This window comes from Bos grunniens, chromosome 8 (assembly GCF_055505025.1).
Source record: "Bos grunniens cultivar Pamir isolate PY7600 chromosome 8, Bosgru_T2T1.0, whole genome shotgun sequence".
Lineage (NCBI taxonomy): Eukaryota > Metazoa > Chordata > Mammalia > Artiodactyla > Bovidae > Bos > Bos grunniens.
In genome coordinates this window covers 36,499,986-36,515,719 of record NC_141172.1, presented here as the reverse complement: position 1 = coordinate 36,515,719, position 15,734 = coordinate 36,499,986, and the positions used below count along the sequence as shown (strand labels likewise).

The window sequence follows — 15,734 nt, the reverse complement described above, 5'->3', positions numbered from 1 at the left end:
TAGCTCTCCTCTAGTATTTGCACAGTCCTTTGTTCTTTGAACAGGCCTGGCAGTGCCTTGGGTTAGAGCTTTTTGTGTCAAAGTTCTCTCTCTATACTTCCTCTTTTTTTTCTTTCTCTCTCTGGCAGTCCCATGGTTTGGGTTGCTATCTCAGGTTAGTGCCTTCAGATTGCCCTCAGGGCATTCAGGCCCTGTCCTTACCCTGAGCAGTGCAGCCTGCACCTTCCTGTTCAGTCCCTGCTTGCTGGTGGCGGATGCGAGTGTCTGGGCTACTTCTCCGCTGGGAGTTGCAGTTAAGTGTGTAATCTGTGGGTTTTATTTATTTATTTTTTCCTCCCAGTTATGTTGCCCTCTGAGATTTCCAAAACTCCCCACAGACCCACCAGTGAGAGGGTTTCCTGGTGTTTGGAAACTTCTCCTCTTTTAGGACTCCTTCTCCGGGAAGGGTCTCCATCCCTAACTCTTTTGTCTCTCTTTTTATCTTTTATATTTTGTCCTACCTCCTTTCGAAGACAATGGGCTGCCTTTCTGGGTGCCTGGTGTCCTCCGCCAGCGTTCAGAAGTTGTTCTATGGTATTTGCTCAGTGTTCAAATGGTCTTTCGATGAATTTGTGGGGGAGAAAGTGGTCGTCTTGTCCTATTCCTCTGCCATTTTAATATGTATATTCTTCGACACTACACGAAATTTGACACAAGGTGGTTTTTTAAAGACTAGTTGCAACATGCAATCTGAATCCCATAAGTGATCCTTTTGTTCTCTTTTAAACTGAAAATTTATTGATCTGTCTTGCACTTTGGCTGTTCTACACATGTGTGGTTTTGTAACGTCATATATTGGTAAACAAAGATATGTGTCATATAGGTATTTTTATACTATAAAAAAAGTATATTTGTTATTATCACCATCAATTCCATTAGAAATAGCTTTAATTATTGGGAAGTTGTCTAGCTCACATAAGTGGATACACATTTTTGGAAGTTGTAATTTTGACTTAGAAGCTTTGATTTCACCACTGTCAAAAAATATTATCAGTAGTTTTTTTTTTTTTTTCAAATTAAAATGACATCTTTCTTTGTTCACTTTCATGAAAATTCCTTCCAGATACCCAAATCTGAATTACCATAGATTGTCTGTTAATCATTTGTTCAAGTAAAAATGGTATTCCATGAAAAAGGCAGGTCATTTAGCATGTGATTCAATTATTTGTCCATTACCTTTTCCCATGATAACCATTGAACTACAGTATACAGCCAAAGTACTGTATGCATACATCCCATTTTATCACAAATTTAATAAAATTGATAGATGTATTTTTTCTTCATCAAGACATTGATGAGAACTCCCTCACCCTCAACTGCAAATTTGAGATAATCGAGTATATCATGACTGCATTGGAGCCCCTGCCTTAACTCAAGCTAAGGCACCAACAGTTCTACCCTTCATTGCTCTTATGTCACCATTAAAAATATCAACAGGGTGACTCAGGCAAATAACATGTTCTGTTATTGTGCAAGTATTTTTGACTGTACAGACCACATGAAATTGTGCCATGTATCTCCTAGACCTTGCTCTGAGAGACTTGTGCTGTGAGAACTGCCGTTACTCTGTTAGCTCTTCTTTTGTTCTTGTTGAGAATACAGTTGGGAAAGAAAGGAGTCTTATGCTGGTAACATTTTCACAGATTTCACAAACTTTGATGCATTTGCACCAAGGGATCTTTCCTTTGCACCACTCTCTTTGTTTCTACAGCAAACTGTGGCTTTCAACATGAGACTCAGAGCTTCTGAATGTTGCTATGCTGGTATATATGCATATGTTAAAAAAGAGGTAATTATGGTGATAAAAAACATTGGATTCATTAAATGTGTATAGTGTCCAAGTCCTTGTATGTTTAATATCTGCCCTGTCCTCCTCTTTTGTGAAGGTGTTGTGAGAAGTAATTTGATATTTTAAAAATCTAAAGATCTGTGGAACTGTATGGTCTATTTTCATTGCCTGACATCTTATAGTGCATCATATAGTGAGGTAAATATTAATATATACAAGTGAGATCACAGTGTAACTTTAGAGGTTCATTAGTTAATTATAGTTGAAGATGAGGAGGAAAGGAAATTCCTAGGCGCACGATGCCAAATGATCAGAATATTTAAAAACTACAATGGAAAAAACATTCTCCCACTTCTGTATATTGGAAGATAAGAAGTATCTTTTTTAAAAAGCAAGTGGATGAAGGTGCACTAAAAAGAGACCAGAAATAGGAGTGGTGTTTAGAGACTGAAAGGGAAGTTTTTCTTTGGGAATTGTGTGATGATGAGAGTATTTAAATATCCTAAAGTACTTTTCCCCCCAGAATATTTAGGACTTTTCTCCCCAGAATATTTATGAATATCACGAGTCTGGGAAAGGCAAGAATCAAGGTTAGTCTGTGCTTGAACAATGCCTTGGTTCAAAGGTAGGCGAGAATTCTTGGATATAGAAGAGGGATGAATAATTTGATGAGGTAATTTCAGGAAGAAAAAATACTTACCTTCAAAAATGTGCCGATGTGTTTGACTTTTAAAACTAAGTTAAAATTTGTATAGTCATCATCATGTACTTACGATTAAGTGTAGTCTCTTTTTTCCCCCCTCTCATAAAATATTGAAGGATAGAGTTGACAAACAGATCATATGAAAAATAAGATGACTGGATGGATTATACATAATATATGTATTATATATCATTGTAGAGTTTATAAAGAATTTTAATACTTTGGAGCTTAAAAAGAAATTTTACCTTCTCTATTTCATTTCAATATTAAAAAGAAAAAAAAAAAAAACCTGAAGTAGGTGAGAAAGCCGTGATCACCATGAAAATCTACTTTACAGAAAGCCACAGCCCTTCTGAATCAGAGTTTGAATTTCAAGTTAGGTCTCTGAGGAGTTCCCTGGTGGTCCAGTGGTTAGGACTTGGTGATTTCACTGCTGGGTTCCTGGGTCCTTGGGTCCAATCCCTGGTTGATGAACTAAGATCCCGCAAGCCTTAAACAAACAAACAAACAAAAACGAAGTCTCTGAACTGACAGTTCCTGTATTGGGGGCTGCATAGCGTCATTGCCAGGCAGCTCTTAATTCGCAGGATTCCATAGTTATGGTGTTCTCTGCATACTGTGGCCCAGAGAGCATCCAAACAGAAGACAGATGCTCTTTGGGCTAGAGTATGACCTGATTTGGGAGATGGACAGCTGTGGAGCAGGGTCTTCCACCAGGTCAGTTTGAGTGTGTCAAGGTGTGTCAGGCTGCCCTAGATAAGTCTTGCCAGAGGCCTGTTCTCTGGCTCCATTGTTGAGAATTGTTCTCCTACTTCTTGTTCATTTTCCCAAGGCTTTTAGGAATTAAATAGTATTTTCTTCATCCCTAAAACTATTTTGAGAACGCATCATATCAACCAAGTCGAAATGAATGAATAAGAGCATCATTCATCTTGTTAATTTCGGTCTTTTATAATAAAACAAGTGATGTGATAAATTTATTGTGAACCAGTAAGTGGAATCCAAGTTATTCAAGCCCAAGGATTTTGCTTGCTTGTTTAGCTCTCATGTTTAGTGTATATTGGTCATTAAATGCAATGTTATTTCAAGTTCCTAGTTAACTTTTACTCACATCTTTGATTTGTCAAAGTTTACTCTTCACAGTAAATCTGCTGTTATATATTACAAGGAAACAGAGGTGGAAACATTTAGCATCAAATTACTTTTATTTCAAATGTAGGCAGAGGTTCTTAGTTTTGTTTCAAACATTGTCCCTGACTGAACGTTAAGCATTTCTATTGTGTATAATAGTAATAATAAGGATAATACCACCACCACCACAGAAACAGGAACAGGATTGTTCCGTTTTGCTTCAGTTGGCATTTGATGTTTTTAGAGTTATTTTCAGCCTCATTTAGCCCTTCCTACTTTTCCACTTCAGCAAATCCACTTTGACTTTTTTTTTTAACACAGGTGAGTCACCAGGGCAAGGGCAGGAGCTCTTTAGATCATGGGAATACCCCTTCTGGGACTTGAAGACATTGCTTTACAGTATTTATTAGCAGCACTGAGACAGCTACTGCAGAGGAAGTCTAGAGTGTGTCACAGCTGTGAACATTAAGTACTAGATGTAGCTGTGATTGCTGCCATTGTTTTGATACACTGTCCTCTGCTATAAGCGTGAGGAATTTCTTCTCATAACCTATTATATCTTTTTGTATTTTTCTGGCCTTCTGTAAAATTTTGTAAGATGATATTTTTGTGGAATGGATCTCTGCCCTTTTCATGTTAACAGATACACATACTTAAAGAGATTTGACCCTCTGGGGAATCATATTGAACAAATGAGATTTGGCTTAGGTATTGTCTTTTATATCCATGTAATGGTACTATATTGCTTGGCACACAATAGTCAGTCTATAAATGGTATTTGTCATGAATTTTGAATAAAAGTTAATTAAGTGAAATAAAATTAATAATTTTAAATTAAATCATCTGCTGTATTAGGCCAGGGAACTAAAAATATTGGTAAGGCAGATAGTGGCTAGTGAATTCCTGTGCTAGCTGAAAGATAATCTTGCACATATTAAAACTCTTACCCTGGGAGGTATCAGGGTAGCACAAGAAACAAGAAGTTGTGGAGCTGAGAGGAGGGGTGAGGATAGGGAAGGTGTGGAAAGTGGGTTGGTTTGTCTGGCTCTCAAATCAGAGGTAGTGCTCGATGATGAGGAGGATGCCAATTTCATTTCTGGTTTCCACTCCGACATTAATATCACAGGTACTTTGGAATGTGTGCGTCTTTTATGATCAACGTAATTGTTTTTCCCTGAGTACCCTGCTCACAGTTCATGTATTGCTGAAGCCTGGCTTGGAGAATTTTGAGCATTACTTTACTAGCGTGTGAGATGAGTTCAATTATGTGGTAGTGTGAACATTCTCTGGCATTGCTTTTCTTTGGGACTGGAATGAAAACTGACCTTTTCCAGTCGTGTGGCCACTGATGAGTTTTCCAAATTTGCTGACATATTGAATGTAGCACTTTCACAGCATCATCTTTTAGGATTTGAAATAGCTCCACTGGCATTCCATCACTTCCACTAGCTTTGTTCATAATGATGTTTACTAAGGCACACTTGACTTCACAAGTCAAATTGCCAACATCTGCTGGATCATCAAAAAAGAGAGTTCCAGAAAAATGTCTATTTCTGCTTTATTGACTATGCCAAAGCCTTTAACTGTGTGGATCACAATAAACTGTGGAAAATTATGAAGGAGATGGGAATACCAGACCACCTGACCTGCCTCTTGAAAAACCTGTATGCAGGTCAGGAAGCAACAGTTAGAACTGCACATGGAACAACAGACTGGTTCCAAATAGGAAAAGGAGTTCGTCAAGGCTGTATATTGTCACCCTGTTTATTTAACTTCTATGCAGAGTACATCATGAGAAACACTGGGCTGGAAGAAGCACAAGCTGGAATCAAGATTGCTGGGAGAAATATCAATAACCTCAGATATGCAGATGACACCACCCTTATGGCAGAAAGTGAAGAAGAACTAAAGAGCCTCTTGATGAAAGTGAAAGTGGAGAGTGAAAAAGTTGGCTTAAAGCTCAACATTCAGAAAACGAAGATCATGGCATCCGGTCCCATTCATGGCAAATAGATGGGGAAACAGTGGAAACAGTGGCTGACTTTATTTTTGGGGGCTCTAAAATCACTGCAGATGTTGATTGTAGCCATGAAATTAAAAGACACTTACTCCTTGGAAGGAAAGTTATGACCAACCTAGACAGCATATTCAAAAGCAGAGACATTACTTTGTCAACAAAGTCTATCTAGTCAAGGCTATGGTTTTTCCAGTAGTCATGTATGCATGTGAGAGTTGGACTATAAAGAAAGCTGAGTGCCGAAGAATTGATGCTTTTGAACTGTGGTGTTGGAGAAGACTCTTAAGAGTCCCCTGGACTGCAAGGAGATCCAACCAGTCCATCCTCAAGGAGATCAGTCCTGGGTATTCATTGGAAAGACTAATGTTGAAGCTGAAATGCAATACTTTGGCCACCTGATGCGAAGAGCTGACTCATTGGAATAGACCCTGATGCTGGGAAAGATTGCTGGCAGGAGGAGAAGGGGACGACAGAGGATGAGATGGTTGGATGGCATCGCTGACTCAATGGACATGGGTTTGGGTAGACTCTGGGAGTTTGTGATGGACAGGGAGGCCTGGTGTGCTGTGGTTCATGGGGTCGCAAAAGAGTCGGACACGACTGAGCAACTGAACCGAACTGAACTGACCCTGCTCACTTTGTTTTCATGCCCTTTCTCTTCAGATTTGCCTGAGGTTCCATCGATTGAGGAAGAAGTGGAAGAAACCGAGTCTTGGGCAAAGCCTCTGGTTCACCTTTGGCAGACGAAGTCCCCAAACTTTGTGGCCGAGCAAGAGTATAACACAGCCATGGGCAGAATGGAGCCACACTGCGCCATTTGTGCTCTGCTCATGCCCTACTACAAGGTAGCTGGCGGGAGGGGCCCCTGCCCACGTTTCTTTTCACTGTAGCACTTTCTGTGTGGCTGTAAAAACACAGGTGAATCATTGTAGTTAGTATGCACACAGTGAAGAAAACATTAGTTCTTCTGTAGCTAATGACCATCATAGAGCATCAAACAGAATTCCTGCGTGCCACTTGAGAGACTTTTCTTTAACAGTGCTTTATTATTTTTGAATGTCTTAATTTATTTCAGTCAACGGTTAATTCCAACCTTTCTTTCTACCCACTTGACCAAGAAACACAGACCTTACAGCTTCAAAATAGTAGAAGCTTGCAGAGAGAGAACTTAGACCTAGTCTCTGCTTTATGTTTGAAAATATTACTCTCAATCATATAAATGTCAGCTCTGGGCTCACATTTGAAATACCTCTCTTCATCTTTCCATGTAGAACATGCAAAAGACACAGCAGGACTCAGTGCAAACCAAATTGTCCAGTTTATCCCCATCAGCCAGCTATTCTTGGTATTATTTTCAGATGTCATGTCATATATGTTATGCCAAAAGCATCTTAGATCACAGAGGGCCACATTCTTCAGCACTAACACAAACAAAATGATCTTTAGGAATCTGGTAAGGGTAGAACTCGGAGAAGGCAATGGCACCCCACTCCAGTACTCTTGCCTGGAAAATCCCATGGATGGAGGAGCCTTGGTGGGCTGCAGTCCATGGGGTCGCTAAGAGTCAGACATGACAGCGACTTCACTTTTACTTTTCACTTTCATGCATTGGAGAAGGAAATGACAACCCACTCCAGTGTTCTTGCCTGGAGAGTCCCAGGGATGGCGGAGCCTGGTGGGCCGCCGTCTATGGGGTCACACAGAGTCAGACACGACTGAAGCGACTTAGCAGCAGCAGCAGCAAGGGTAGAACTACTAGGTCCATTTTAATATACAATATTATAAAGTGTATTGTTGTGAATATTGTGTTCTGGATTATATTTTCACTAATAGAATCAGAAATATTCTATTCAAGATCACATTGTTCTTAAAGTTCCACATGAAGTAATTCTGTTCAGACATTTCAGAGCATAAAAATGCATAATGTGCCATATTCTCAGAACTTTGTAAATAGAGGAAGTAGTTCATTCATTCATCTGAATGAAACATTAGGGAGTGATTAACTTTATTTTTATTTCCCATTGTTAAATTTCTATGTTTTCTTGAAAAATTTACCTTTGTTTTGATTCTTATTTCTGTATCATAATCTGCCTGCATATTTCCCTAATGATTAAAAAAATTCCAACTAAAAGTATAAGATTTGGGGAAATTTATTAACATAAGGTTTCTGGGATAAGTTAGTTCATTAATCATATTCAAATAAACAATGAATATCTTATATTTTGGTCAGAGGTGACAATTTTGTTTGCAGATTATGCCTTATCTGATGTCATTTGCTAGATGTTTCTGTCTTGCTGTTTTAAAACTTTGTGATGAGACAAAAACCTTCAAAAACTCTCTAAATACTGTCATAGAAATTAAAACTGAGGTCTTTGAAGATTCTCCTTCAGGTGTAACCAGGTAAGATTCTTCAGTAAATGAAATCAGATCTATTAACCTAGTGCAAATAAAGAAGCAAAAAAAGTTCATCGGAAGGATCATTGCTTCTCATGAACTTTGTCTATAAGAACATAATTTTAGTAGCCCATCTCTTTCTGTAATAGTGGACATATAGAATCTGCTTTTGTTCCTACAGCTTAGCTTCTGGATGGGAACCTGGGGAGCAGAGGTGATAGTTGGAGGACAAGGACAAGAAGAAACAATACAGAAGTGAAAAATTAGTAAATGAAATAGCTTTTCTTGGATCTATCCAAAGCAAGTGATTTGAGCTCCTTTCTGTATTTTTTGCTCATTTGCAAATATTGTGTTTTTCAGCCAGATAGCAGCAATGAAGAAAATGATTCTAGATGGGAGACAAAATTAGATGAAGTGGTGACTTCAGGAGGAAAGACTAAGCCCCTCATTCCAGAGATGTGTTTTATTTATAGTGAAGAAAATATAGAATATTCTCCACCTAATGCCTTCCTGGAAGAGGATGGAACAAGCCTTCTGATTTCCTGTGCAAAGTGTCGCGTACGGGTTCATGCAAGTAAATGAGTCTATCAGTCATTAATCACTGGCTTTTTTAGTGCTTCACATAGTCTTTATTTCTCACCCCTCTGCAGCCTGTCAAATCTATCACAGTGAACTATTGGCATCATTAATGATTAGATCATTCTTTCTCATATTTCTTCTAATGAAAGTATGAAAGGTATAATCGTCCTTTCTTGTATTTTATGTGGTATCAGTGGAGAACAGGTCTGATGGTTTGTTTTTTTGGGGTCCCCATGTGGAGTCACCACGGGACTCCTTTCACATGCTTGAATTTTACTTAAGATATAGTTTATAAAACCTTAATTTTAGTCTCTTATGTTGATTCATCACTATTTTCCTTTGTAAGTTTTAAAAAGAATGAGTATTCTTTTGGTGATTTGGGGAATTGTTGTTAAATTTAATTCCTGAGTTAAAATTTTATTCTTTGTAAGAGTAGGGAGATCTTCATTTTGGGGAAAACAGTCCTTCGAGTTTTCCCCCAGGACTGAGATCGTTAGGCTCTATACCTGTCTCAATTTGCTATTTTTACATAATTGCGTTAATGGCAAATACATTTTTATAGGTTAATCTGTCATCTAAACCCTCTAAAATGTATAAATCTAAAATGGATCAGTTATACATTGCAATTGTATTTTAAAGCATTTTAGTATTCAAGCTCTTACCAAGTCACATGTTTTATTAACCTTCTTAGGTGTGGTGTGAGTCTGTCAATGTGGTATGAATGATTTATGATATATGTATTACATTCTGTATTTACCCCACAGTAATACCAGTCTTATATTAAGGTTCAAATTGCCTGGCTATCAAGCATTTATTTATTAGATACTTTCAGCTTCCCCACGGGATTTGAACATGTGTTTGAAATATAATTATATTAAACTTCTTATTTACTTCATCAGTCTGTAAGACACTCAGTACACACACACACACACACACACACTCTCACTCACTTACTCACTCACACACTCTACACAGTTATATGTATATGAGAGGCATAGCATCATTTTACAAACAAGTTAGGATTTAATCTTGACTCCAGAATGCACTAACTGTGCAACTTAGCCATAATATTTTATGAACATGTGCTTGAACTAAACATTTTATGATCTTGCTTAACTATTATAGGCTTTTCTTTGGGTAATTACATTTCTGTTATTTTCCCTTCCCAAGTCAAATTTTATAGAAATTTGATATTAAAAATTACTTCTTTAAATTCTATTCATTTCAAAGCCCTCTTTTTTCAGGAAGCCAGAGTAACACATGTTTGTTGGAGCCATATAATTGCTACATATATCATGTAATTACATCATCAGCCATCTCTTTAAATTGTTGAGTCAGGCATGTACTGAATAGACAAGTAAAATCGAACATATCTCTTCATCACCAGCCATGAATTGTGTATCCTTTGTCCGTATCACTGAAATTAAAGCTAATTAAATGTAATTTTTGAAGTGTAGTTTTAAATTACATTAATTTTATGCATATACTTTTATGTTCAGAAATATTTTGTTAAGGTTTATTTACTGTACCATTTTAAAATTTCTCCAAACTTTGCTTCATAAATTGCAGCTTACTTTGAAATATGTTTTATATGAGTAAAGGACTAGACCTGAAAGTTTAGAGATTTTATTATTGCCCATTCAAGTACTATCATTAGTATTCTTTATGATAACTAGTGTGAGCATTGCTAACTGTTTAGATGCCTACTCTCATGCTTCCTGGCAGTGATATCCTGTTAGGTATAAGGTGTGAGAACCAAAAGTGTCTCTGAGCCAGCCTTGTTTATGTTTTGTTCTAAGCAATGAGAATCAAAAATGGTATGGTAGGTTGTTGCTCTGATTTTATTTATTCAGTGGCTAAAATGTGTCATATTCACAAAATACAAAAGGCTTAATTAATGGATCCATACTATTATTTTGTAGGTTGTTATGGAATCCCTTCTCATGAGATCTGTGATGGATGGCTATGTGCCCGGTGCAAGAGAAATGCATGGACAGCAGTAAGTGGCTTATTCATTCCGTCCATTGTGGGTCCGTTTAAATCTAGTGGTACATGTACTTTTGTGTGCAGTTTCACCCTTCCCTGTTTTTCTAGTCTTCTCTTTCCAAATCATCCTACTGAGTATCTCTGTATCTACTGTGGAAATGTTAAATACATTTCTAGAGATCACCCTCTCCTCAGGAACCTACAGAGACTAGCAGTTTTTTAGAGCATGTCCAAAATACTGCTTCACGTTCTTTCCCAGCTCAGTTTTGCAGTTCTAGAAAATAAGTATTCTGAGTGACAGTGAAGATAGGAATCCCTAGGGACCTCTGAGGAAACCATGCTCATTCACAACTATTCCACTAGCGTAGCTCTTCCCTGTTTATTCATTTATACATTCATACTTTAGCAAATTTTAAAGTGTTTTGTGCTAAACATTGCTGTGAACTTGAGACAGAAACTACAACACCAAATTATTCTCTGTTTGGGAAACACAGATTTCTCTTCACCTAAATTGTTTTCCCTGAAGATACTATAGAAACTTTAGCTTACACCCAAGCATTGCACTCCATTCCATTAATCTACCAGTTCACTCATTTTACAGTTTGATTATGTGTTGCCTTAATTTTTCTTAAAAATTCTCTTTCAAGATGTATCAGAACGTTGTTGAAGTTGGAGACCGGTCAGATCTCAAGACTGTGTCCCTCATTCTTGATCTCATAACAGATGCTCAGCTTCATTTTGATTATAGTAGTAGCCTTTGCTTTATTCCTTAATGATCTCTAATGACAATGGATTAGATTTACTTGCAGCCAAAGTTAAAACCCTGAGGCGGAATGTAAAGACCATGTTTTGCATGATGAAAATTTATGTCATGATTATGTATGTTTAGCTCTCAGTGTGGAAATAGACATATGGTAACTATAAATTAAAGGCATCTGTAAGAGTGACTTTCTGTATGATTTTATTGCTGGCATTCACTTCGGATAGTGAGGGGAAAGCAGGGGAAAATATGGACCATTTTTATAGTCCAGATAATCTGATCTATGTGATATTAGAGGTAATATCTCCAACTTAAGAATTCTTTCCATTAGTTGGCCCAGATAACATTGTGATACTTCATTTGGTTGATCATTACATTAACAAAAACTGTATAACTGCACAGCATCTGTAAAACAGCCAGGAAGTCCTGCTGTAATATATGTATTCAGGTCTTGTTTACCATGCTGGTTCTATTCGTATTATATGAGCCAAAGCAAAGTCTTGTAGAGTCAGTTTTGTTGATGATGTCCCCTCTTTCACCCTGAAGTGTAGATTTAGAATTTAGAGCTACTGTAATTCAATTCACCAAGGCATGAAGAATTCTCTGTTCCATCTGCAGTTACTGCTTGGCTCCATGCTCACACACCGAGCAGTCCTGTTACCCCAAGGTACCATTGTCCTTTGCATGGCAGTGCCAGGGCTAGGCCTCAGTCATCCACCCTGATTCCAAGACTGCTTCTTAGCAATTATGTTGTTTTCCTTTAGCATGTCTTCAGAAGGAAATACTTAGATTAATCACTCTCTGCAACTGATTTAAAGCATATTTCTATTAATCTTAACCTCTCTGTACCCTGAGAAAATACAGCGTGCCTTTGACACCATGTAAATCTCTCTTAATTTGCGATAAAGACAGGAGCTCTTGAATACAACTTTGCATTGATTTTTTTCAGACCTGCATAATTTCTTAGCTCTAATTGGAAATGATCTAAATTCACAATGGGCCAATTATCATTATTATTATTATTTTTCAGTTTATCCATTCTGAGTGAACGTTGTCCATGAAGCTCTATTTCTAAATTTTTCTCTTGAGAAATAATTGAATTTCATTTTAAGCATTGCAGAGAAGTATATTCTGGCCTTAACACCCTTATTTAGTATGGCATTGTGTGTTGCAATATTTATATTTTACTAAGCACTTAAGTATGATTCTTGGGTTTTGTGGCTGGAATGGTTGCATTTGGGAAGTACACTTAGACTTGTCTTCTTAGGAACCAATCTCATACTGTCAGTTTTAGGTTCCAGAGGAGCGCTGATCTCCTTTTGGATGGAAGCTCTAAAAGAACCTAATGGAAATCTTAACAGTGTGGCTGAAGTCAAATGATATTTCAATCCTGGCTTTTAGTTCACTAACTCTTGATTACTAAGTATTTCCTGGGATTTTCTGTTTTAAACATAGTTTGTGAAAGTAAGGCTTATTCATCATGAATACAAATGACTCCAGTAACATATTTTGCTTGAGATATGTGTTTATACAACAAATGTGATTGTTTCAGTTAATTATATTTCCTTTAATGATTATTGCTTTGAAAATCTTAGAGGTAAGAAGAGAGTACCTGAAACCTTATATTTATTTTCATAAGGTGTGTGTGGGAATCGTATGTGGTAGTTCTATTTTTTAAAGATCAAAAAATAAAAATTAAAGGTTAAAAAGAGTACCTGTTGATGGACAAATGGATAAAAAAAAGTGTCTCTATACACACACACACACAAACACATTCACACATGCACACATATGTACAATGATTATTATTCAGCCATAAGAAAAGGAAATTCTCTTGCTACAATGTGGGTGAAACTGGAGGGTGTTATGCTAAGTGGAATAAGTCAAAAATAGACAAATACTGTATGCTTTCCATTTACATGTGGAATTAAAAAAAAAGCAAAGCAACAACAACAGAAATACAAACCTGAACTCATAGATACAGAGCATAGATTGGTAATTGCCATGGGCTGAGGGAACGAGGGAAATGAGTGAAGGTGTCAAAGAGTATATACTTCAATTACAAATACATTCTGAGGGTGTAATGTACAGCATGATGACTATAGTTAACAGTGCTTTATTAGATACTTGAAAGTTGCCAAGAAAGTAGATCTTAAATGTTCTCACCACACACACACACACACACAAAGGTATTTAATGTGAGGTGATGGATGTGTTAACTAACCTTATTATAGTGATGATTTCTCAATATAGAGATATATCATATTGTCACATTGTACAACTTAAACTTATACAATAAGTCAATTATATTTCAATAAAACAGGAGAAAAAGAGGGAAACTATAATAGTAACTATATTATATAAGTAAGTATCAACTATTTACACTTTCAAAGTAAAGGCATCATAAGGTTTATTTCAGCAAATCCTGGCCATAAATAAATGAATAACTAGCTAACTAACTGAAGTCGTACATTAACAGGTAGTTGGGGTTAGTAGTTGCGGATGTGCTGGAATTAGTGTTCACAGACCAGCTGTCTTTTTATTTACCAGTTCTAAGGAATGGAAGTCATGTGGGCCAAACTGCTCTGCTCGCTTTTCAGTAACTGAAGACCAGAACTTTGTCTCATTTCTCTATAATACTCCTAATACCTGGTGTACTGTTGGATCATTTCTGAACTTATAGAGCTTTTATCTGTGACCTTCAGCATTCTCATCATTTCTGGAAGTCTTGGTTTAGTCCTCAGTGTATTTGATTTTGCTACTTTTTTTTTACTTTATCCACTTGTATCAATTAAAATGAGAAACAAAAGGCTGTATTGCAGCCTTAACTATATATAGTAGAGAAAGAGATGACTTACAAATTTTGAATTACACCCTAACTTGGATTCTAGAATCCTGGCTCTAAGCCCAAATTCAAGTGAAACAAAATGAAACAGTTAAGAAATTCCCCAAATACCTGTCTTTTGTGACATAAGGTTGTAGCTCTCATAGTTCTAATTAAATATCATTGCTCTGTGCCTGTTTGTCATATTTCAGTACTGCTCAGATAAATAGACCTGTATGGAAGCTGTACATGTATTTATGTAATAAATGTTAAGCTTATAACCCAGCTTTATTAGAATGTTTTATTTGCAGCTCTCTTTTGTTTCCAGCTCTTTTGTGACTATGTGATTCATTTTGGAGCAGTTTGTACTCCTTCATTATAGTAGCACTTTAAGAGCATATTCTAAATATTACCAAGTTCTGTTTTTAGGTGTTGAATGTCAACACTCTGATTCTGGAATGTGCTTCTAGTTATTTTGAGTCTTAATTTGTATCTAATTACTTTTGACCTAAATTACTAGAGTTTATATCTAATCTGTTCATCAGCTTCCATTTTATAGTAAGTTACCACTAATTAAAAACATAATATTCGCACTGTAAAAATGCTGAATATGTATTGCTTTCTTTCAAGTTTTTTCCCTCCACCATTTTCTTTTTTATTCCTACTTTGAAAATTTTTTAAAATTCTGAGTATTTCTGTGAAATACCTGAATTCTGTGTTAGAGCTTCACTTCTAATTATGAAGGAGGATGTTAGTTAAATGTGTGGATTGAACTGATAACCTGAATACTTTTATCCTAAACAGTAATAATTCATGTGCTTAATACTCTGTAGAGTATTAAGAGGTAGTATGCTAATAACCACAGAAGGATTTTCTGTGCTATCTTCTAAAGGATTTATATTATTGAATTTTCTAAAAAACAAACTATAAGCAGGTTAAGAGGTTAAACTTTAGGGATAGTATAGCTCTTTGGTGGTTGTTTCTCTCCAGGAAATTTGGATGTTTCTTTTGAGGTAGGGGGAATGTGAGGTTTTGTTTTAGTGGTGTAAATGGGAGTGGAAATTTCATGGGAAGATTGGTAATTTATATCATGGAAAGTTGTGTCATACTCAGGTTTATGACTTTGACAAATCATGAGTTGTCAGTCTTCTGTCCATGGTAGCTTTAAGCCAGTGCTGTTGTTTTTCAATGTCAGTGAAAATTTCCAGTGTCTTTTGTGCTATGTCTTACTAGGGAGCTTTTTAAATTACCTTATATAATTCTTGCAGGGCAAGGCAGGGTAGACATAGTAACTCACATACCTGAAATCTAAAATCTTAATTAGAGGAAGATTTAAAAGCAATGTAATGAGAAGGTTCGATTAGAGACAACTATCTAAGGCCTCTTCTGACCCTGAAATCCTTTGATTCTGTGTTGTTTTGTATTTCCATTTTGCTTTAATTAGTTTTCCTTAAGAATTGGGCACCTTCATGAAATCTAAATTTGTTTTTGTACTTCTTAACCTGATCAAAG

The 15,734-nt window shown here is 36.6% G+C and overlaps 1 protein-coding gene across 11 annotated transcripts in view; it reads left to right on the top strand.

Moving 5' to 3' along the window:
- Positions 1–15,734, top strand: part of KDM4C (lysine demethylase 4C) — a 411,074-nt gene that overhangs the window by 244,429 nt on the left and 150,911 nt on the right. For all 11 annotated transcript variants that reach the window (XM_086415154.1, XM_086415158.1, XM_086415157.1 and 8 more), the window contains 3 exons: positions 6,343–6,524; positions 8,434–8,647; positions 10,575–10,651. In XM_086415154.1, coding sequence (XP_086271280.1) covers positions 6,343–6,524; positions 8,434–8,647; positions 10,575–10,651 — 473 coding nt within the window. The remainder of the gene's footprint in view (positions 1–6,342; positions 6,525–8,433; positions 8,648–10,574; positions 10,652–15,734) is intronic.